The following is a 23,726-nucleotide window of genomic DNA, read 5'->3' on the forward strand; positions in this document are numbered from 1 at the left end:
TGGCCTGGGCTGGTGCCTCTCACTGCCCTCTGCTGTAGACAGTCTGCTTGTCCACTTTGTCTTTGGAGTAACAAATCTGAACATGATCCAGCATTTCAAAACCAAGGCACCATATGTTTAGAAACTAACTGTAAGAGAAGTGCAGATGAAGTACCATATGCAGACAAAGGACACTTTTGGGTTGTTGCCATGGAAAACCCAGGCTCAGTTTGTTTACATGTTTCAGGCCTAATGTGCTCAGTGTCCCTAGTGGTGAGTTCATGATGTATGCCTTATTCATACACTCTCAGGACTCCTGTGTAAATAAAGTCTTTGTCTTTACTAGGCCTAGAGGTGGTTCAGAGGGCCAGCTCACACTGTAATCATAGCACCCAGAGGCAAGAACTGGAGGATCTTCATAGCCAGGGGCTACAGAGTGGATTTCAGGCAAGCTTGTACTGCAAAGCAAGAAGACATCTCAAAAATAAATAAGTAAACAGTCTGGAAGACGTGCCCAGTGTTTGGAACTGCAATTTGTAAAGTTCATATACTGCCATGTATTTTTAATAGTTGGCCTAAATAATCCTTTCCAAACAACTAGAATCTTACCCTTCCAAGATGCACAGAGGCATACGTTTTACTTATTTTAATATATCGGGAAGACTGGACCTATGGAATAGAAAACTCAGGAATATACCCCTAATGCGATGTAAGGATTTCCAGGATCACATGCCTGTAATTCCTGCACCTGAGAGGCTGAGGCAGGCAGATTTGTAAATTGGAGGACAGCCTGAGCTACTTAGTGAGACCCTCTCAAAAATAAAGAACAAAGAGAGTCTAAGGAGCAGCTAAGTGTATTCCTTGTGTGTCAAAGAAGCTCGAATAGACTGTCTCAAGAATGAGCCTAAGGCCACCTAGCCTGCTACACTCCGATAACCATGTTAGTCTTGAAGGTTCCGCAGCATACACATGCACTTAAATGTCAGTGTGATTTAGACTTATGAACAACTAGCATTATTGTTCTTTTTACCCAGCGGAGAAATCAAAGGTTCCAGGAGGCTATTTTACACCAGCTCCCATAAGATTAGCATTCCCCTTTTTCCTCCTGTCCTGACCTGAGGACTGTGCAGAGCAGCAAGCCTGTGGCCTCATCACCATCTCTCATCTCCGCAGAGGGTCCACCTCCACTCCGGTGGCTTCAGAGGCAAGGTCTAAGAAGGTGCCTAGTGAAGACAAGTGGTTCCAGCCAGATCCATAGGCTCCAGGCAGCTTCCATAAGCCCCAAGGGCAGGCTCCAAAGCAGGACTGGGCAGACAGGGATGTTCCCCACAACTGTGCATCCTGAGAAGAGGGAGCTACCTCCGGCATCAGGATTCCAGTGCTGGTGCCAGGCCTCCTAAAGGGCTGCCTGGAAGGAATTAATGGCTGGCCAAGGAAGGAGGGGGTGAGTTTGCAGGTTCATTGAGCCAGTGGTGGAGTATTTCTACTACAAACACACTTTTACATGCTTCTCTACCCTCAGGCTGAGGGATAGCAGGAAGCTATTTTAGTAGCTTTTAACCCTAACGGCATTTCTAAAACTCAAATGAATACAGGAAGTTAATTTCTTCACCCAGCTGTTCCCCCTAATTCACGGTTAGATGTCAGGCCTGTGTCCGATAGAGTAGCATGAGGTCTCCAGGCCCCTCCTGGGATGCCTTGGTGCCCCTCTCCTTACATAAATCTGTTCTTCCTCTAAACCATGGCATACCTCAGATCCAAAGATGCAAAGATAGATAGGTAGCTGCATGTACCAACAGTCATTCTGGGCTGACTATAAATCTGATCTTTGCCTAGATGTAGCAAAAACAAAATATGTTGCTTCCTCCTCATGGGAGGAACTGGCATTTTTTTTTTTTAACAAGGAATGGGAGGGGGTATCTTCTGGCCTTTTTGAACTGGCCTCTTAGAGAGGAATATGAATAACATCCTGATTGGCCTCCATGGGATAGAAGTGAGGGGAAGCAGTTGGAGGCAGGGGCAGGCTCTGGCCTAAAAAAAAAAATCTCTTTACCCACAGACATCAAACTTGGCACCGTGAGGCGAATGGCCCCAGGAAATCATAACCAGGTTCACACTGTAGTTTGGGCATTTTTCACACTTACTCATGAAGTAAACTTTTTAAAAGGCTCTCAACAGGCCTGTGAATATTAGCTGGGGTTACTAAAGTCTCCCCTCTAAGCAAGAAGGCCTGAGAAGGAAAAGAAATGACAGGAGCCTTGGCTTGCCCTGTGTGTATGCAGACAGCCCAGGAGCCCTATCCGAAGCTTATATTGGAGCACAAGGCTGGAAGTTCCCTGGTTTGCCTAAAGAGAGTGTTAATTGAGGTCCCTGAAACCTGGGTTAAGACACAACACTGAGGGCAATCTGCAACGGGGAGCCAGAAGTTGAACCTGAGCATAGAGTGGGGAGGACGGGAAGGGAGACCCATTGAGAGCAGCCAATGGGACAGACCCAGGTCTGCTCTCAAGACAAACATACCTGTCTTGCTTCTGTCTCAGCCCATGCCCCACCCCTAACATAGGCCTTGTTTTTAAGAGTTCTGAGAACCAGACCAACCCTAAGAGACCAACAGCTGGTAATTACTTTATGGGAAAACCAGGCTATGGTGAGATATGCAGTGACTCTCCAGTTTTAGTGTGTGCTATGTGCCCTGGAAGTATTTTTATTTTTCTGAAGACAGGAACTCATATAGCCGAGGCTCACCTCAAAATCACCATGTAGCCAAGGATGACCTTGGACGTCCGGTCCTCCTGCCTCTACCTCCCAGATGCTAGGCTTAGAGGTCTGTGTCATCACACCCAGTTTATGTGATGCTGAGGATTCAACCCAGGGTAGGACTCTTTGCATACCAGGCAAACACTCTACTAGGTTACGTCCCCAGCCTCTGTCCCAGAGATCTTATGAGATGCAGGTTCATGTGCAGTAAACCTGGGTAGGATCTGAGGTGGTTCTTCCCTCTTTACCCCCAAGGGTGTTTGGTTGTTTGGTTGTTTGTTTGGTTGTTGGTTGGTTGTTGGTTGGTTTCGACCACAGATCTCACTTTGTAGCCTAGGCTGGCCTCAGACATACAGTCCTCCCCCATTTCTGCCTCCAAACTGCCAGAATTACAGATAATCACCTCCATGCCTGGCTTGAAACTTGTCTAACCAACCTCCAACCACCACAGATCCCTCTGCAGTGGATGGAGCACACGCCGAATAGCAAAGGTGGGCAGCACAAGACTGAGTTCTTCATCCTAGATCCCGCTCCACCCTTCAATTCCCTGAGCTTCCCCAGGCCTGAGGTGGGAACTGAAGACAGCTTCCTGGTTTCTCTCCCCAGGCCTGGGAAAGTGCTCGGTGAAGGGCACAGGCTTGAGGGTTGCCTTTGTTAACGGTTCTCAGCTTTTCCGTACACCCTCCTTGGCTTCCATGCCTCGCTAGCTGAGTCAGTGTGACCGGCCAGAAAGCTTTGACATGTCAGGACAGGAAATGACAGTTCCCAGGTACTAGCCGTTTCAAGCACGGAAGGGCCTGGAACACTGCTCGTGTGATAATTCAAGAAAGTCCCAGGCTGAGCCCCATGCCATACCCATATGTGACCAAGCCCAAGAGGTGAGGCTGTCAGCAAAGTCCCTGTAAGACAAGGGTCCAAGCAGGTACCTGTCAGTCATCAATCTACCCAGTGATCCAACTTCTGCCTACCTCAGGCGGCCACTGGGGGCCTCACAGGTGATTTCTGAACTGCCATGGTAGGTGAGAGACTGCCCAGGACCTTAGTATCCTAAGGTGCAAAATGGAGCTGTTAGCAGGGTCGGCCTGTGGAGGAAGCAGCAGTGATTCTGTAGTCCAGGTGAAGTTATTATGTCAGAGTGTGAGCTGTTGTGAGCAGCATTGGTTCCAGACGCCTCTTACCCACTCTGTCCCAACTTTCTGCCCCAGTCACCCCAGCCCCGGGGAACACCCATCTGTGCAAACAGAGCTGCCTGTGGTTATCTCTGCACAGGCCCTGGTACCACCCCTTTGCAGTCTCAGAAGCAAAGAGCTGCTCTAATATACTGCACTTGGCATGTGGATAGCAGACCAGGCCAGACCTTCTTCCTCCAAAACCCTTCACTGCCACTCAGAATCTGCTTCCCTTGCTGCTGTTCCTGTTGCTTGCTTGCTTGCTTATTTGTTTTGAAACAGAATCTTTGGCCAAGACTAGCCTCAAACTCTAAAATTCCCTGTGTAGCAAGGATGAGCTCAAACGCTTGATCCTCTTGCTCTGCATCCCAAGCCCTAGGGTCACAGGCATGGCCACTGAGCCCAGTCTATGCAGGGCGGGGGTCACTCTCAGGGCTTCTTGCAATCAAGGCATGCACTTTCCCAGCTAAACCTCAACCCTAACACCAGGTTTGCTTCACCTAAGAGTGAGAGCATCTATGGGTTCAGATGGCAGGCAGAAGGGGACAGCTGACCACACTACAGACAAAAGTAATACTGGTTTGTGAGGGTATGTGAAAGTCAGGCAGGAGGATTACTTGAGCCCAGGAGATCTAAGGCCAGCCTGATCAACAGACCAAAACCCAGGTTCAAAAGAAAATCGTTTGTTTTGTTGGCAGGGTCTCGCTGCATAGTCCTGACTAGCCTGAAACTCACTATGTAGACCATGCTGTCCTCAAACTCACAGAGATCTGTCTGCTGGGGTCACAGGCATGCGCCATAACATCTAGCTGAGAACACAATTTTTAAAGTCTGTTTTATAATTAGGTAACTATTAAGATTAGTGTAATTAAAGAATGGCTGGGCCTCAAACCAGTCAACTCTAGTACCTTCAGCAGCATCCAGGACCTGCCCCTTCCTGCAAGACAGGTTCCTCCCTTCCTTTTCACAAACACTGCTTGCTGCAAGCTTACAGGAGCAAGTGACCTTCCCTCCATTTCAGCAGCCAGTTTGCCCGCTGTCCCTCCCAGGCCTTTGAAAACCATTCAGGTCAGGCAGCAACCGGGCCTTGCAAAGCCAGGCCTGCAAACACCCTTGGCATACTGAGGAAATAAAGGCTTCTCACCTGAGGAAGTGAGAGTTCTCAGAAAAGAGAGCCAACAGTCAAGTACAGTCCTAAAGGACAAGCCACTGTGTCTGTGTATGTTGCCTTCACACCTGAAGTTGTCGTAAAAACCTTTTTCTTTTTAACATTTTATTTGGGAGTTGGGGGAGTGCCATGGAATGCTTATGTAGAGGTCAGAGACCAATTAATAGAAGTGGATTCTTTCCTTCTACCATGTGGGCATTGAACTCAGTTTATCAGGCTTGACAGCAAGCACCTTAACCTGCTGGGCCATCTTTCCCTGCCGATACTGATGGTTTTAAAACATCATCCTTGAGTTTGCAAGCAGAAGACTTCTCAGCTCCAGGTTTTACCTCAGAGTTCCCAGGTGAGCACTTCACATCAGCTTTGCTATAGGGAACAGAAATCATACTCCCATTGCCCAGCTGCAAGAACCACTTTCAAACTCTGGAGTAGTTTGAAAACTCTAGGGGTGTGGCTCAGTGGGAAATGCTTGCTGCCAGAAGAGGAAATCAAGCCCCTTGCTGGCACTGCAGCTGTATGTCACAGCTGTATTTTTAGTGGGTATGCTCCGGTTTCATCCAAACTGAATCCAATCAAAGGTCTTAGTGGGGAAAAGTACAGGGTTTGGCTCTGGGTGGACCTGGAGCCAGAATCCTGGCTATACCCTCACGCCATCACCTTCTGCCTCTCTCTGCCTCCATTCTTCAGTATGTAAAGGAAGTCATAGAGTCGGTCTCAGCTGTGGGCAGCCTCTGATTGAGAGACAGTCTACATAAAGCAGCTGCCTGTATCTGCCCCACAACAGGCTCAGCCAATGTCTATTCTCTTCATTTGATACCCCTCTGATCCCAGACCTTATTCTTTGTTATGAGAACTGTCCTAGGGAAACCAGCATGGATACTTACTGTCCTGGGAATACATAGTTCTGAGAAGTTTTTCTATCCAGGGAGTTGCTAGGTTCCTAAGTTGGCATAGCAGAGAGTTCAGCCTTGCTACATAGGAACCTGTGACATGGCACATGGTGGACACTGACCCGCGATCTCAGCAGCAGACCAGAGCATACAGGAGGAAATGGTGCCGTTGCAATCTAGCTACGGAGATCATTGCTTCCAACTCAGGAAACAGCCAGCAACTGCCTGGTCTGCAGAGCTCGCCTGTTCTCTGCAGCCCCGGACTGTGTGACTATAGAGCCATGGGAACTGCCTGTGTTGGGGCCTTACTGATGATTGGTCTCAGACCCACAGGCAGACAACAGGGGCTCTGGTAAGTGACCTAGTGATGTGTAAAGGGCCCGTGTCCCTGGCTGGTCATCGAAGGATGGTTCCTTAGTAGCTGTGCCTGAACAGACAGAGGATTGAGGTGGGGGGATGGACAGACTCCTTCCAGGGTTGTGCTGGTGCTTCCTGATCTGGCATATGAAGTTTGTTCAAAGGTAAAACAGTTTTCGCCATCCTTCAGTGCAAGTTGGTTCACATTCCTGACACACTTTAAAGAGAAATAATGTGTGTACACAGGGGTGAGTCAACGTTGCGTGCAGCCAGCCGTGGCCACTGGGAGAAGAGTCAGCCACGGAGCTGCGAGCTCACCTGCCTCCCACTGAGGCAAGCCCTGTGCAGGAACTACCAGGGAGCCAGCTGGGCAGGTCCAGGCTCCCTCCAGTGCTTAGCAGCCTCCTGACCCAGCCTGTATGCTTTTCTCAGGCCCATTCTCTCTTCAACCATTCTTCCCCTGATTATAAAAACTATAGGAAACACATGTAAGACGGTGGAAAGCAAATAGCAAAAGGATGTCCTAGAACCCAACCTGCCCAGAGGCAAACGTGCTTAACATTTGTCTTAAGTTTTTATTATCTGTTAATTCATATTGTTTTAATTACGTGTGTGTCCCACCCCCCCCTCCTCCGCACAAGCACACATTTTCATGTTCCAAGGTATTCTCAGAAGACCAGAACCCCTGAAAGTATAGTTACAGACAATTGCGAGCCACCATGTAGATACTGGAGCGTGGACATACGTCCTGTGGAAAAGCAGCCTGTGTTCCCAATCCCTGAGCCATTTCTAGCCTCAGTCCCGAGTTCTGTTTACTTACTTACTTACTTCTTTATTTAAAGCTGTCGGGTGTGCTGGTGCACACTTTTAATCCCAGCACTTGGGAGGCAGAGACGGTTGGTTGGTTCTCTGCCAGTTTAAGGCCAGTGAGTTCCAGGCAAGCCAGGGCTACATAGTGAGGCCTGCCTTTAAATATAACTAAAAGACTTGGGAATTTATGTTCCCACCCTCAGGTGTGGATGACCATTGGATGTGAGAGACATGGCCTTCATTGGAGCCACTTCACCTACCTTTTGAGCCCCAGGCAGATAGTCTTAGTGAAGTGGGGTAGACATACCCACCTCCCACGTCCAAGGCTCCTGCTGTGCACCTCACACCTCAGCAATCACCTTCAGTGCAGGGATTCCCAGGCCAGAGGCTGATATGGGTACCACCTGCCTCAAGACTGTTCCTCAAACTACTTGTCTTCTCACCTGAGGGGTGTGGGAGTGTATGTGTGTCTGCTCAGATATCTGTCTGTCCTCACTCTCCATCATGTTGAGGCTGAGCCAGACTACCTGGCCCATGAGTTGTCCTCCATTCTCCTAGCTCTGTCTCCCTTTTCTTCCCGTAGGAATTGCAAATGTGTGCAGCTTCTTACCCGGGCTCTGGGAGCCCAAACCAAGCTCAGAACCCCACAGTGTATTATTTGCATGGCAAATGTTCTTCCCACTGAGCCATCTCCCCAACACAAAGATGTTCTTTCTAAATAAGGTCACCTCTAGAGTCTGCAGCTGGACATGTGTTTGGGAAGGTAAATCTGCAGTAGGTAAAGCTACCAAGGTCGCTGCCACTGGGGAGATGATTTCCCCCAGGTCACAAAGTGAGAAAGTAACAAGAATTGGCATTGGAACCCAGGTCCTCTGCTTATCGTGTGCCTTTAATTTGTTAAGAACATGACTGCAGCCCCATTGTGCTTGGTTATGTTGTTATCTGCCTCGTAGGAAATGAGATTTGGTGGCTATTACCCTAAGATACCTTGGACATCCTCTCACCATTGCTCCCTTACTGTATTATTGACAATGACATTGAAGCCATTAGTGCAGATGGAATCCCTTAAGTGGGAGTCACTCCCTTATATTCATATGGTGACATTCACCCACCAGACCTGGGTGACTTGTCTAGAGTAACCAGAAAAGTTATGGAGGAATTCTGGTTGTAACATTTTGATTCACAATCTCTAGTCTAACTTTTAACATGTGCGTTGTCAATGATATTACAAATTATAAACATAGCTTGATTGTCCTGGTGACTATGCTGTGTTAATTCACCACGAAGTGCTTAGTGCATCCGTCACTGTTTAACAGTGCCTGGTAATTTCCCGTGTTCAATTCAGCAACCCCAAACCCAACCCCATAAACATGGCCACACGTGGCTCGCTGGTCCATGAGCCTCTGACCAGCAACCCGCCCCTTTCTCACAGCAGTTATAAGGACCTGTGCAAAGCAGGAGGATGTGCCACCAACATACCTGGCAGTCAGTGTTAGTGCTGGTGTTCCTTTATCATGCTGGTGCTTGGGGGGTTGTTTGTTTTGTTTTATTTTGTGTTTTTCTTTTCTTTTCTCTCAGTTCACTTCCAAAGCTGGAAGACTTTCTTTTCAAAATAACCTAATGGCCATAGCCCAAACCCCACAATCAAGTGGCTGTGCATGGGACTAGCATGGCGTACTGATTGTCATAAATCATTAAATAATCTGAGTAAAAATATGTGTATGTCATACATACATTCACAAGTCGTGGCAGATTGCTGGAGTCCAGGCCCCTTTTCTCTGTAGCACATCTGTCTGTGTGTGGATCATACAGGCATTTGTCACAGAGGTAGGTTCACCGTCTGGAAGTTTGTTGTTTGAATATCCTAACCCTACTTTCTGGTACAAGTCAAAATAGCACACACAAGCCACTCACTGGTGTTGCCCCCCCCCCCCTTTGGTCGGTCGGTCGGTTGGTTGGGTTTGGTTTGTTGTATGGCAGGATTTTGATATGTGGTGCAGAGAGGCCTGGAGTTCACAGTGACCACTGGCTTCAGCCTCTCAAGTATCAGGATTACAGGCACAAGCTCTGATATCTCTTGGAATTAGGAGATACAGTAAACACAAGCTATGGGAGGCTGCTGCTTGTGGAACCCAGTAAACTATTATATAGTCAACTTCTTTTTAATAAATAGAAGTATGCTCTCTAAAGTAGCAATGATATATAAACTAGTAACAGCTGCTCATTATCACTACCAAGTATACTGCACACAATTAACAGTTGTCCTTCCTTGAAGTATCTTCATTGTACATGGTACTGGGTTATAGAAGGATGTTGCAGTACATGCATATAATATACTTAGACGGGCTTTGTTCTGTAGCCTAGGCTGGCCAGGAAGTCATGGCAGTCCTCTTATTTCAGCCTCCTGAGTACTGGAGCTACAGGCATGAGCCCTGCTCAAATCATGCTCCTGGGTGACTGAAAGCATGGGGCCGGGGGTTGGGTGGGAGGTGGGGGGCTGTGCTTTTACTGACATCCCACAGACCTGTCCGTGATGCGTTACCCTGGGATAATGGCTGTGTGTCACTTGATGATGGGCTGTCCAATTCCATTAACTCGTGGAACACCATCTTCTATGTTGTGTGGCATGTGAATGGAGTTACTTTGGGAGCCAGCCTAGAGGATGGAGAGGAGAAGATGAAATCTTCACATCCTCTCACCCTACCTACCCTTCTATCAGGAGCCACGCTGGTATAGGTAACATACTGCTGACTTGTTAACGGTGTGCTTGGGGACACAGGACAGCTAGTAACCAGTCATATTAGTCACAGTCCTCTGGGGGATAGAGCCACTGGGGGTTCTATAGATGGATAGGCCACCCTGAGCTTATGAAACTCAAGAACCTGGAAAGAGTGGCTAGCACAGGCTGCCAAGCTGGGAGCTACAGACACTGGACCACCCCAGGCCTGGTGCTTTCTGAATCTCAGCATCAACTCCTAAGTGCACAGGGAGCAGGGGAGGAGACTGCTTTCCCTTCCTGCCCACTTATCATCTTACTCCTTCCTCTTTTTTCATCTTAGTTTTGTCTTCTGCCTGTCTTGGCCCCGGATGACTAGGTTCTGGCACTTAGTCCAGTGGCTCCCTACTCAAGTGACTGTCACCTTTCCCAGGTGAACATGATCACTCATTTCCCAGATCTGTTGGAGTGAGCATGACCAGTGAAGTCTGGACTCCTTGGACCCTAGAGGAATTCAAGCCCCCGAGGAACTTCTGAGCTATCCGGAAGGGCCAAGTGTGTAAACAGCATGGGGACATGGATGGGGATGATCGGTTGGCTCCCCAGATTAGCCTGAGTCCACACATGAGCTTCAAACCATCCCTAAACACCCTGAAATCACTTGCATAATTTTTATATGCAAACATACTTTTCCCCAGTGCTAGAGACCAAACCCCAGAGTCTCCTGTAGTTCACATGTATTAGCCAGGCATCCTGCCACTGAGCCACATCCCAGCCCTTACAGGTACATGTCTGTCTCCCCCTCATCTGTGTGTGGGAGAGGTGGGGGGTTGAATGTAGAGCTTCAAGTAAGCTGGGAAGGCATCCTACCCCTGAGCTGTACCCTCAGACCCAGTTACAAATTTTAATTGGTAAATGCATAGCTTTCACCAGCTCTACTCCGAAAGATAAAGTCACCTTCTGCACTGTCAGACTCTGGGGCTCTGTGCTTACTGCCCCTTGGGTCATTGCCCAGGGTCTCCCCGAGCAGGTCAGACTCGAACCCAACCTTAGAAAATGAGATTTCGAGAATTATAGCAGAGAAGGCAACCCGAGAGGGAACATTTCCCAAATGAAGACCAATTAAAGCCAGTTAACCTTTGTCTCTCTGGCTCAGATATTAGTAGCTGCTGCTTCCCAGAGTCCTGTGAACTCAGCTCCTTTCCCCCTTACACTATTTCCCCATTCCTCAGAACAAGGCTTGACTCATATCAGAGTGGACACTAATCAATGTTTGATGAATGTGAGTCAGATGGAACAGCGGGCATGAGAGAGTCTGTAAACAGCTTCAGCACCAGGCTATGAACCAACACTGTTGCTAAGCAGTGTACTCTGAATTTTCCAAATAGCCTGCTCTAGGTGAGCATTTCCTGGCTCCCTGAAACAGTCCTGTCTCCATAATGGGACACAAACATCCCCTGTCCAAAGGAGTGTCTTGGGCTAATCAAACGACAATGCTGACAAGATGGGCAGTTTCCTAAGCGCCAGAAGTGACCTCATCCTCCAAGGGCTTAGCCTCTTCACCCAGCACCTGCTGATCCCTACATGCCTGCAACCCTGCTCACATTCCACTGTGGGAGGCTCATCAGACTAGGGCTGCCCCAAGAAAGGGTCTCAGAGCCTCCTTAGGGCCTCCTCCTAGCAGGATGAGGGAGGCTGTTTCTTCTCTGCAGCATCTCAGGACAATGGAAAGCGCTGAGAGCTCCATCACTGAGCACTCTTGGGTTCCCCCACACCCTGCCCTCGGCTCCTTAGCTATGCCTGTGTTAAGAGACTAGATCTATTGGTTTGTGTTCTCCTGAGTGCCATCAGGTAGACAGGGTGACTCATCGCTGTGACTACAATATTGTAAGGAACGTGGACTGGTCTCAGGGTGTGCAGGCTTTTGAAAGGCATCCGTTGAAGGTGACATGTATTTTCAACACACATTAGGGAAGATGGAGTTGATTTTTACATATAACTTTTCCACAGCAGATGCCACTAAAAGAAGCGCTATGGGAGCTAATGGGACAAGCTCCACACTAAGAATTAAGAGATGTGTTCCAGATCTGTCATTTACAGACTCCAAATGTGTCACTTAAGCTTCCCATGCTTCAACTCCCCTATAAATTAAGGCAATACCTGTACCACACCCGGGGTCATTGTGATGGTCAGAATGTATGGCGCTGCCTCCAGTGGTGAAAGGTGTACTTACTTGGCACTGTTACCATCAAGACAGGTACTGTTGTCATTGCTTGCAGTGCTGGGAATCAAACCCAGGGCCTCCCACATGCTATGCCAAGACCCTGCCACTGAGCCATACCCCATGGTATTAACATGCCTGCAGACACACCCATTCTGTGTGGCACCCTCATGTGCCAGGTGCTTTCTTTTAACGAGTACAATCCCTGCCACAGCTCTGAGGCTCGGGTCCTTTTGTGCTCTGCAGGGTGAGGATTCCGAGGCTCTTAAGTTAGGCAGCTAGTACAGCTGAATGAGTGTTCTAGCCAAGGTCAGTTTCCAGCCCCACAACCTCATCCCATAGGAGGCTGAGGTTGCTAGTGCAAGACCAGCCTGGGCTACCAAGTAAGAGCCGGTCTCAAAGACACCAAAAGAGTACACTCTGCTGTGGCTTTTACCCTCTGTGGACTGGGCCCTCTCTCCCAACCCTTCTCGCTATAACTTTTTTTCTGATTTTTTTTTTCTTTTCCCCTTCTTAACTTCAGTCCTCTTGTCCCTACTTCTAGCTCCCTTCCCTGACCTGCAAACACAGCATGTGTGGACACCCTTCTAGAGGCAGGCACCCTGCGCTTGTGACAGGAGAGTGGGTCACTCCTTGCCTAGGCTTCCAAGCTCTGAAAGGAAGCTAGGTAAACAGAGAAAGAATGGCCACCTTTTCTTCTGATGTTACTAAGTGTAGATGCCCCAGGTTGACTCTTTGGATCTTCTCACTAGAGCATAGAAGAGCTCAGCTTCCTCAGGAGAGCCTTGTTGAGTGTGTTTCTTGAGACAGGAGTAGAGAGTACCTCTCCTGTCAGTCCCAAAGAGTCATGGCTGCCACCTCAGACATGGATGAAGCAGCTAGTGGAGTAGGACTACATCTGCAAGCTTAATCCCTGCCTTAGCCAGGTGTCCTTGAGGACACACTCCTGGGAGCAGTTGCTAACACTGGAGTGTCAGCTGGGGCCCTGGCTCCTGCTAGTGCATAGCTATAGTTCAGCTTAGGCTCTTTGAGGATCCAGTGACACTCATTCCCCACCCCCCAAGTCCAGTGCGTGGTTCCTCAGCCCCCCATTCTAACCCTGCCCAGTGGAGGGCAGCTCTGCATGTTAAGGGCCCACCTGATAAGCTGAGCACAAGTACCACGCCCTCGCGTCAGGCTCCTTCCTGAGGAGGTTTATCGGTAGATGCTGTCCACTCGCCCTGTGCCAGGAATCTACCTCACAATTAGGTGAGAAATAAATCAAAGCCAAAGTTGCCTGATGAAATTCAGGAGCCAGCAGTGACCCTTGCCACACATATAAATCCCAGCAGGCTGGCCAAGGGCCTTTGTCTGGTCAAAGAGTTCAGGATTATCAGGCCCACTTTGCTGATGTATGGAGGCACCGGCTGTCGGAGTGTTTACTAACGGTTATCACCTCCATGCTTTGGCCGTTATCACAGGCAGGGCCGCCCGCCGGGGCCGAGGCTCGCACCCTCTCTATTACCACCTGTCAGTGGCCGCGAGTGTGCGCTGACACTGCCCAGTCCTGCCCGGCAAGGAAAGATAGTTTCTGACGGCTGATCAAAGAGAAGAAACAAGACCTGATAAAGAGTGTGCGTTTCGTGTACTTTTAACTTTGGGGAAACATCGGCATTTGCATTTTTTTCTGGTCTTCCTGGTGCTGGCAGGAACCAAGCTCAATAAATGTAGTGGATTCAGTTACCTAATCGCTGGGGAAATGGTATGTGCTTAAAGCAGCAGACCATGACCATAATCTCTTTCCAAGAGAGACTGGATGAAATAAGATTTCCCAGTGAACTTGCCGTAGAATAAAGTCAAATCACTTCAGTTCAGTCTTTGAAGTGACCTTGCACGTAACATCTAATCTTGGCATCCAGCGGAACACCGTGTACTTTCTGGAACTTGGGAACCAGGTTTGGATTAAGGAAGGATCCTTGTTGAAGATGCTATCACCCAGCTGTATCGCTCACATCCCTGAAACGGTATCCCGGATATGCCTATGTCCCTGACGGCTAGGAGCCAAGCTGCAGTGAAGCAGAACGAGTTCCAGACCTAGGCATCAGCACATCTGCGTCCTGGCACCAGGTCTGTCATGGCCTGCTGTTCATGCTAAGCCCTTGACCTCTCTAAGCCTCACCTTAAATGAGGCTGGGGATAGGTTATAAAGGACAGTGGCTTAGGAAGATTTCTGCTTTTAAGTTAGTCTGTGCAAACATCCCCTTCATTATTGATCTTGATAGTGGTGGGGTGGGTGTGTGTGTGTGTGTGTGTGTGTGTGTACACACTTACATGTATTTCACAGGACAGTCGTCACCTTCCACTTTGCTTGATATAGAGTGTCTTTGTTGCTCACTGTGTTAGCCAGCCCACAAGTTTCTAGGAACTCTCCTGTCTCTGCCTCTTGTCTCACCATAGGAGTCCTGAGATTAAAGGTGCTTGCTCTACTGCACCCAGCTCTATCCAAGTTCTGGAGATCCAAACCTGGGTACTTACACTTGAGTTCAAGGGTTCTAGCCACTGAGCCATCCTCCCAGGCCTTCTTTTATTTTAGACAATGTCTAAAGTGTCATAGAGTATCAGAGTCTGGCCTAAACCTCACTGTAGAGCTGAAGATGACCTTGGACTTCTGATCCTCTGGCCTCAGCCTCCCAGGTGCTGGTGTGCCACCAGGTCTCCATATCTGAATTTGGTGGGGGAAACTGTATGACCTCATGCATGCTAGGAGAGCATTCCTTGAGCTGAGCTACATCTCTCGCCTGTAACCTGTAACCATTCAAGGTTGTAAATGGAGAGCGATCATGTCAGAGAAAAGCGGGGTTGTTTGGGTTGAACCGGGGAGGGTTCCTTTCCTCTGCCTTAGCTTTCAGTCTCTGACTCCCATAATTCCTCAGACTGTGCAGCAGTCGGCCCTACGTGTGTACTTCGATCTGCTGTCACAGGCTGTTGGACTTCACATACGCATTCCTGTGATATAGCAGTCAGCCCTACATGTGTACTCTCTGATGTAGCAGTCAGCCCTACGCGTGTACTCTCAGATCCAGCGGCACAGGCTGCTGGACTCCACATACACATTCCTGTGCCTGGGGAACACACACACCCCTCATTCTTCTGGTGGAAAGACTTAGTGGCCCTGGACACGACAGGCCACAAGGGTGGGTAGACAGAGAACAGCCTGCCCTCTGAAGGTACAGACTCAACATCACCTGTCCTGCCTGTATCACAGGTACCTTTGACCGGAGCGTGACCCTGCTGGAGGTGTGCGGGAGCTGGCCCGAGGGCTTCGGGCTGCGGCATATGTCCTCCATGGAGCACACAGAGGAGGGCCTCCGGGAACGGCTTGCAGATGCCATGGCCGAGTCACCAAGCCGAGACGTTGTGGGATCTGGAACAGGTAAAGGCGTCAACAGACTTGTAGCCTGACTTGGTTGTGACTGGAACCCATTGGCATTGAGCTGGAGGGGAGAGGACATCTGTTGGTTTTTAACCATGTTTCCATGGCTAGGCAGCCTGAGTGCTGCCCATTATAGAAACCTCTGCTACTGGGAAATCCCAGCAGAACCGCCTCTCCTACCTAGAGCAGCATACAAAGATACCTGGGGAAATACAAAGCATGGCGTGCATGGTCCCTAACACCACAAGACAGACAGACAGACAGACAGACAGACAGACAGACAATTGTACTTATTAGTCATTCCCAAAACCATCTCCAAGGGAAAAAAAGACCTAAGAAGTAGCATAGCTTTCCTTCATGCTCCAGTCTCTACAGACCAGGACCTGCCAGCAAGCAGGCAGAGCAAGCTCAAGTGCACACCCACACCCACACCCACACCCACACACAGCTTTTTTTTTCATATCCCTTTAACCCAGGACTAGTACCTGAGAGTCCAGCAAGTCCAAAGTGGCTTCCTGCATCCATATGCTAATTATAAGACATCCTTTGACTAGAAATGAGCTCTACCCCACGTAAGTGCGCACGCACACACACGCACACACACACCGAAGTCATCCATCACTATTCAACTATATACAGGATTCTTCTGTGTCCTTCCTCTCTCTCTCTCTCTCTCTCTCTCTCTCTCTCTCTCTCTCTCATTACTAATGCTCCATCCCTACATTCACACCCACCTAACAGGCCCTGTCCAGTTTGCTGGAGTGGATGGGTTAAATATACTCTGGTTCCCTGATTTCAGGCCTTCTCTCTCTCCCCTGAGTCCTCTAAGAGCATCATCTCCACTGTGACCTGTCCCATCCTGGCCCCACTCTACTATAGAAGAGGGTCCTAGTAAAGAGAAACTTAGAATCCCTGGGTGGCTGGGTGTGACATGCCTGACATTGTTAATCTGTCCTGCTGTTTCTGTGGGTTCTGGGGTTCAACAGTGAGCCTACACACACACACAGACACGTACACACACACAGACACGTACACACACACACATGTACACACACAGACACACACCTCTGGTCTAGTTCTTCTGTTCCTTTACTAGGAGGACAGAGTGTAGCATCTGTATAGCTTAGTGGCTCCTGCCTAGATAGCCATTGGCTCCTGCAGAGTGCAGTGGATGCCCCCACTAGGGGTTAAGCTAGAGATAGGGAGTACTTACTAGGTCCTGGATGACAGCTATCTCAGAGGCCTAGTGTACCCTAAACCCCATCTTCCCTGCAGGAAAAGGAGATGTGGACCTCCAAAGCTACAGCAAACTGTACCCCCTCCATCAGACACATTCATGCATAGACCACCTGCATCCTCACACCCCAAATGCTTATCAGATTTATCCCAAGGCCTCTGTCCTCCCTCTAATCCCAGAGATAGCAGCTCATCCCCTTCCCAGATATCACCCTGGGAGCTAACCCAGTAACAGTATTGTTATGTCAGCACTTCTGGTCAGCCATGGTTCCCAAGAACTAGAGTCTCTGTCCCACAGCTCCCCCACCACCAGGAGCCTCCCTCTTCTAGGGGCTGGGAGCTCCTGGGATGACCCCGACTGCCACCACCTTCTTCAAAGTCTCATGGACACCTCAGCAGCATCTGTGGGCAGTTTAGCAGGTAAATTTAGTCACAGGCGCTTCTGCTTCTCAGAGAGTAACCTGATTCATCTGTCAGATAGCTGAGGGACAGGAGTTTGTGATCTTAATAACTAGGATGTGAAATTTAAAAGAATTTAAAGAAAAAAGGCAGAGGGCAGGTTAAAAAAAATAGATTTCCCGCCCCTGCCCCCTTATTTATTCCAGCTAGCTTCCCATTGTTTTCCTCACATAGTTACCAAAAGGGATTCTGTTGGTTTTCCTTGGCCATATTAGATGAATTTTTGGTTGGTTGGTTGGTTTGGTTTGGTTTTAACTTGCCTCCATTTTTTAGGTCAGTAAGCAAATCAGATAAAAACTATCTCATTGCTTCTCTGTGGCTGCCATGCACCGCCCCCCCTTCTTTGCTGATGTGTCCACCTGGTACAACAAAGGCAAGACAGTGCAGTGCCTGTAGATGAGAATTTCCAGCGAGTCCCTGGGCCCACCACTCCTCTGGTCTTCTTCCACCCCAGCTCTGCTTCTCTTGGTGACTCACCAGCACACAGATAGGGCAGTCCTGGGTGCGTGCCTCTGTTGGGTAGTCTGGCACTAGATAAGTTGGGCCTCCTGTGCCTTCCCAGGCACCTTCGTGTTGATTTATGTCATGTGACTAAATTTACCCCTTATCTGCTTGTGACTGAGGCCATCTCAGAGCTTGCTCTCCAGACCTCTCACACAGTGGCCCTCCTGTCGTGTTAACACTGTCAAGGCTGGGTTGGCCTGCACTGGGTATACAAACTGCCTAACACCCAGCTCTCCAAAGGGATGCAAAGAGCAACCCTCCCCCAAACAGACAGCACCCTGACTTGTAGATATCAGCAGTGTGAAAACTCCTATTATCGTTGTTTATTAAAAGCTATCAGCATGTCAGACAGGTCACTGGGTGCCTGAAAGCGTAACAGTCAACAGTCGCTGGCTCCAGGATCTCCCGAAGAGCCATAGGACAAATGAGCTCTCACAAAGGAAAGGAAAGACCTCCTGTCCAATGCCAGGAGGTGGAGAGCTGTTGATCAAGGAAGCAAAACTTTGGTTAAATAGGACAAGTGCATTGAGGGCTGTTGCACCATGTGTTAGCCATTGAGAATAATAACGTGCCATGTTCTTAAAATGGCGAGTCAAATATGTTAAATGTCCTCACCACCAAAAGCCAAGGTAAGTATGTAAGGTAATGCGTGTTAATTAGCTCTGTTTAGTCATTCCACAATGTCTGTGTGTTACAAACATCATGCTGTACATAATGGGAATGTACTTGTTTTATTCAAATCATTTTCTAAAGTGCTCTGCAGAAGGCAGTACCATACTTGCCCAGGAGCTGATGAAGTTTGCAAAGTTGGTCAAGGGTGTAGCCTGTACAAATCCTTCGGTTTGATCCTCAGAGCCAAAGAGGGAAGAGGAGAAAGGCAGAATCCAGCCCTGGTCTATCAGCATCAACACTTGTCTTTTTTTCTTCCAGTGCTGGGGGTTGAACCCAGAGCCTCACACACACTAGGCAAGCACTTTACCACTAAGCTGTAACTCCAGCCCAGCATCTGCATCTTAACATGCATATATTAACGTTTGAGAAGATCTGTTTAAAATGTGGTGAACATGAACTGCAGATGTCAGCTCAGCCCTCTGTGGTGGCTGCTGGCCAGTTGATCTGACTAGCTTCCACATGTGATTTGCAAGTCCATCTGTGATGTAATTGGCCAAATGGCTTTCTTGCTGATCGATCGCCCAGCGCCCATCTTACCCACCTCTGCATCATCCTTTCTATAATGTGCCAGCTTGAGGGCCATCTAGCCCTGCTCTTGTTCGCTTAGGCCTGCACAGTGGTTCCCTGCCACTGAGCTGAGCTGAGCAGTTCATAGTGTCCCCTCTTCCATTCTCAGTTGGCACCTGTCTGCTGCAGACACCAGTACCTGGAAAAGAATCGTGCTTATCACAGATACAGCACCTGTCTGCCCACTGTTTCCTGAGGTCTACATCTACCTAGTGCCAGTTGCTTACTAAGGAGGGTCTACACCCACCTGTATGCCAACTGACTGATGAGGTCTGCCTCCACCTAGATACTGTTTACTGACTGAGGTCTGCCTCCACCTGAATGCTGTTTACTGAGGTCTGCACCCAGCTAGGTGTCAGTTGCTTACTAATGGGCATCTATGCCCACCTAGGTTCCTGAAGCTCTACACAGCCCCTCCTTGTTCATGGGGTTTCTGGCCTTTCCCTTCTTGCAGACAGCCCCAGCAGCTCCCTGATCCTGTCACTGCTGTTTGTTTAGTCCAATACTCAGTCTCCACCTTAACATCAGCCGCTTTCCTTCTGCAGTGACACTGTTTCAGCCCGCCCACCACCACCCAGCTGCCCCACTCTCTTCAAGTCACACTGTCAGAGAATGGTTATCATTTGAGAATTTTGTCAACTTCCTACCACCCAGATCCTAACTATCCCTCTTGCCAAAGAGGAGCATTCTCTGACCCCAGCCCAGCACTGCTCCCCCTGGAGTCATCACTGGACATCTGGGGTGCCTGTATCTGGGCCTGTGAGCCCCCACCCTTCCAGGGCTGGCTCCATCTTTCTCCAGCTCCTAGCTCTTCTGCTGCCTCTGACTGTCCTTTATCACTTCCCATCTTTCAGAATGCTTCTAAAGGCCCTTTCCTTCTCCTTCAGCACGTGACAATCTCTGCTTCTTTGGCTTCCAAGCCAGCCTCTCACCTGATATCCAGAACAGTCTATCCAGTCACTTGCTGGTAAATCCACACTTCTGAGAGCTAACCCACAGCCTTAGCTGTTCCTTCTCTACTCCATGTATACAAAGCCATCCTGACTAGGCGACTCTCTCTCCAGACCTATCCCCACTGCCTCTGAGCTAGTCAGGCTGGGACCCTGAACACATGTAAGGCTCTCTGCATATCCTTTTCCTCCTGTCTGGAATGTTGTCTCCCTGAGCCCTCTTCCCTCTCAACTGTCTCCCCCAAAATTACTGAACTAATTGCTGCTTAGCAGACATTCCATTTGATACTGCCTTTACTTCAAAAACATAGCACTCTTTTTTGGGGGGGAATTGGGGGGTGAGGGTTTGAGACAGAGTTCCTCTGTATAGCCCTGGCTGTCCTGGAATACACTTTGTAGACCAGGCTGGCCTCGAACTCAGAAATCCACCTGTCTCTGCCTCCCAAGTGCTGGGATTAAAGGTGTGCGCCACCACACCCAGCAGCACTCTTTAAATAAACAAAATATGGACTTATCACAATTGTTTTCTGGCTAGGTAAATATATAATTTACTACTCCCTATTAAAGGGAGAATTTATTTTTTTTTTAAAGATTTATTTATTTATTACATGTAAGTACACTGTAGCTGTCTTCAGACACTCCAGAAGAGGGCGCCAGATCTCGCTACGGATGGTTGTGAGCCACCATGTGGTTGCTGGGATTAGAACTCTGGACCTTCGGAAGAGCAGTCGGGTGCTCTTACCCACTGAGCCATCTCACCAGCCCCCTAAAGGGAGAATTTAAATAAACGCCTGGATATATGTAGAGTCCATTTTAAACTTAAGCTCTTCTGATCACTAATTCAAACCCTCATTCTTTCTTGTCTTCTCCAACACCTAACATCAGAAGCCCAAGCCACTTACACAGACCACAGTTTAAGTATTGTAGATCCACAAGCAGCTCTCGAGGCCAAGAAGGGCTGTCTTTGCCTGTGACATTCTAGTCTCCTTTCCAGTCCCTACTAAATTATCAGTCAAGGAGAGGCGCCGTCTTATTCCATCCACCATCGCCTTAACTCTATCCAGAAATGCTGAAGCTCCACCTGACACTTTCTGCTGTAAATACGGATCACACCCTGACCCAGTTTGCCAAACACTCAGGCTTTCACAGTACAGTGCCCCAGATGTGCACGCTAGGCACACTGCTTTGATTTCATGATACTTCACTGAATTAAGATTTGCTACTTGAAAACCAAGGCTGTAGTTGATTCTGCTAGATCCTCCAAGTTCCCTATCTGTATATCAGTGACCCGGCATCCAAGCCTGAAAAACTATTTTCAGTTAACTTTTATTTATTGAAAGGACTGTTCTCACCCCCCTCCCCCTTCTTAATATGAGAAGCATATTTTGAGTATCACATAAGTTTTCGATGGTTACAGGAAGTTTCAGTCAGTTCATTAACAACTGTCTGTGATTTCCCATGCTTTGCAAACGATGATTTTAATAAGCTCGGTGTGCACGTGGAGAGCACATGCTTCACTGCTGACCTTCACTCTGGGCTGTGCAAGGTAAGTCTCAGAGAGAGCGCAGTGGTTCAGAGGACTGGATACCCCTTCCGAGAACCCATGTTCAGATCCCAGCACTCATACATAGCTCGCATATCTGTGTCTGTGACTCCAGTCCCAGAAGATCTGATACCCTCTTTTTTCTGCACATGACACACACTCACACACACACACACACACAATGCACAGTTAGGTACACATGCAGGCAAAACACCCATACTGGGTTTTTTAATTAGTAAATAAAAATGAATGGGAGCTTTTGTGAAGAGATGGTTAAGTGTCTATACTAATTCTGTGTGTTGCAGCCCAATGCTGCCATGAAGATTGGCAATCCCAGTAGGCCATGGGCCTCTTGCTTGTCCCCCTGCTGATGACTAGAGATCGTTCCTTATATTTCTGGGAGGAGACAACCCCATCACATCACAAGGTACTGCACAGGTCGTGACAATTACAAGTCCTCAGATAGTGAATTCATTTGCCAAGCTTCACGTGATCCAACTTGTTGCTTTACCCCATATTCAAAGCAGGTAATTGGGTCATCAGTGTTCTTCAATAAATCTAGCTACTCATTTTGGACTTTGTAGACAATCAGAAGGTGAAGAATTTATAGAAAAATGTTGGTGTGCATATCTGTACATCCCAGAAGGTACAGGCAAGAGGATCAGAAGTACAGGGTCATTCTCTGCTACGTAGTGAGTTCAAGGCCCATCTGGGCTACATGAGATCTTGTCATGCTTGTACAGGTAGAGGGCTGCAGAGATGGCTTAGTGGTTAACAGCACTCGCTGCTTCTGTATAGGACCTACCACACGCACATGGTGACTCATAACCATCTGTAAATCCAAGTTCCTGGAAATCCAACATCTCTTTCTGGCAACTGTGTGCACCAGGAATGTATGTGGTACACATACATACAAGTAGGTAATATTCATATACATGGATAAAAATAAATAAAATGTTTTCTTTTTAAATATATTTTCTATTTAAATATTTTAAATAAAATATTTTCTTTTTGATATACCTCAGAAAAAGTTACAACTCGGGAGAATGCTATGACCTGGAGCACTCTCCTTGCCAGTGGTGCAGGAGCTAGCAGTATGGTGTATGGGTCCCTCGTGTTCCTTTTCCAGTGCTGTGGTTCATTCTCTTCTCTTTTCCTCTCTCTCTTCTTTTTCATTCTTAAAAGAAGAAACAGACATTGGGACTTAGAGTTCAGAAGTTCCCATGCGTGATCTCATGGGTCTGTTGTTTCTAAACTGTGGTGCGGCAGAGCATCAGGCAAAATGAGAATGCTTACCTTGTGGTAGACAGAGGCAGGGATGACCAGTGCTGGGCCTGCAGAGAAGGCTCAGTGGACAAAGTGCTTGTTCATGCAAATGTGAGAACTAAAGTGTAAATCCCAGAACCTGTGTAAAATGTAAATTCCAGATGGCATGGTGGCGTAGCCACAGTTTCAGCACTGGGAAAGAGCATAGAAGGAGCCCTGAAGCAAGCTGCTAGGAGACTAGCCATATTGAGAGACACTGCCTCAAAAACTAGATGGACAGTGATTTAGGGAAGACTCCTGATATCAGTCTTGGGCCTCCATGAGCATGTGCACACACGTGTGCCTAAACACAACAAACATGCACACATGCACACATACATACCACCCACATAGGAACATGTAAGAGAAGACAGAGACAAACAACACTGAGATGATATTAGTGAAGGTTGGGCCTTTCTCCAGTCCCAGGTTAGCCAACCTATCCTTATCCTGAGCAGGCTCAAGATACAAGGCCAGGGTGGCTCCTTGCACCATAGGTCACATGCGCTATCTGCCATGCATGACCACCAAGCTGCTCTGATTGATCACCCCATATAATCTTCCTGTCCCCTCCTTCTCCTCAGCCCCTCTGCGTTTCAGTGGTTATCTCCAAAGTACCCAGGGAAAGGTTTCCATCTTCACCCTCTTCGTTAAAAATATTTTAAATGACTTTATTTATTTTTTATTTAAGAGTGAGGTGCATATAGAAGTACTGGACAGCTTGAAGAAACTAGTCTCTCCTTCCACCATGTGGGTCCTGAAAACTGAATGCAGGTTGTTAGACTTGTTGGCAGTTGCCTTCACCTACTGAGCCATCTCTCTGGGCTTCTTTCTGGTCTCTTGAGAACGACAATATCTCTCCTCCCCCGACCACCAGTGTAGAAGTGCATATGGCCCAGTCTCCAGTCTTTTCTTACGTTCTCACTCTCTTACCTCTCTTCCTCTCCTTTATCCAGATGGAAGAGTGTGATCTATCTAACCCACCATTCTCTAGGCTGGGCCTTGCTCCCT

At 48.3% G+C, this 23,726-nt stretch overlaps 1 protein-coding gene across 8 annotated transcripts in view; it reads left to right on the top strand.

Moving 5' to 3' along the window:
• Bcas3 (BCAS3 microtubule associated cell migration factor) overlaps positions 1-23,726 on the top strand; it is a 470,064-nt gene that overhangs the window by 430,310 nt on the left and 16,028 nt on the right. For all 8 annotated transcript variants that reach the window (XM_021178141.2, XM_021178140.2, XM_021178145.2 and 5 more), the window contains one exon: positions 15,312-15,479. In XM_021178141.2, the coding sequence (XP_021033800.1) occupies positions 15,312-15,479 (168 nt within the window). The remainder of the gene's footprint in view (positions 1-15,311; positions 15,480-23,726) is intronic.

Source organism: Mus caroli, chromosome 11 (genome assembly GCF_900094665.2).
Source record: "Mus caroli chromosome 11, CAROLI_EIJ_v1.1, whole genome shotgun sequence".
In the NCBI taxonomy this organism is placed as follows: domain Eukaryota; kingdom Metazoa; phylum Chordata; class Mammalia; order Rodentia; family Muridae; genus Mus; species Mus caroli.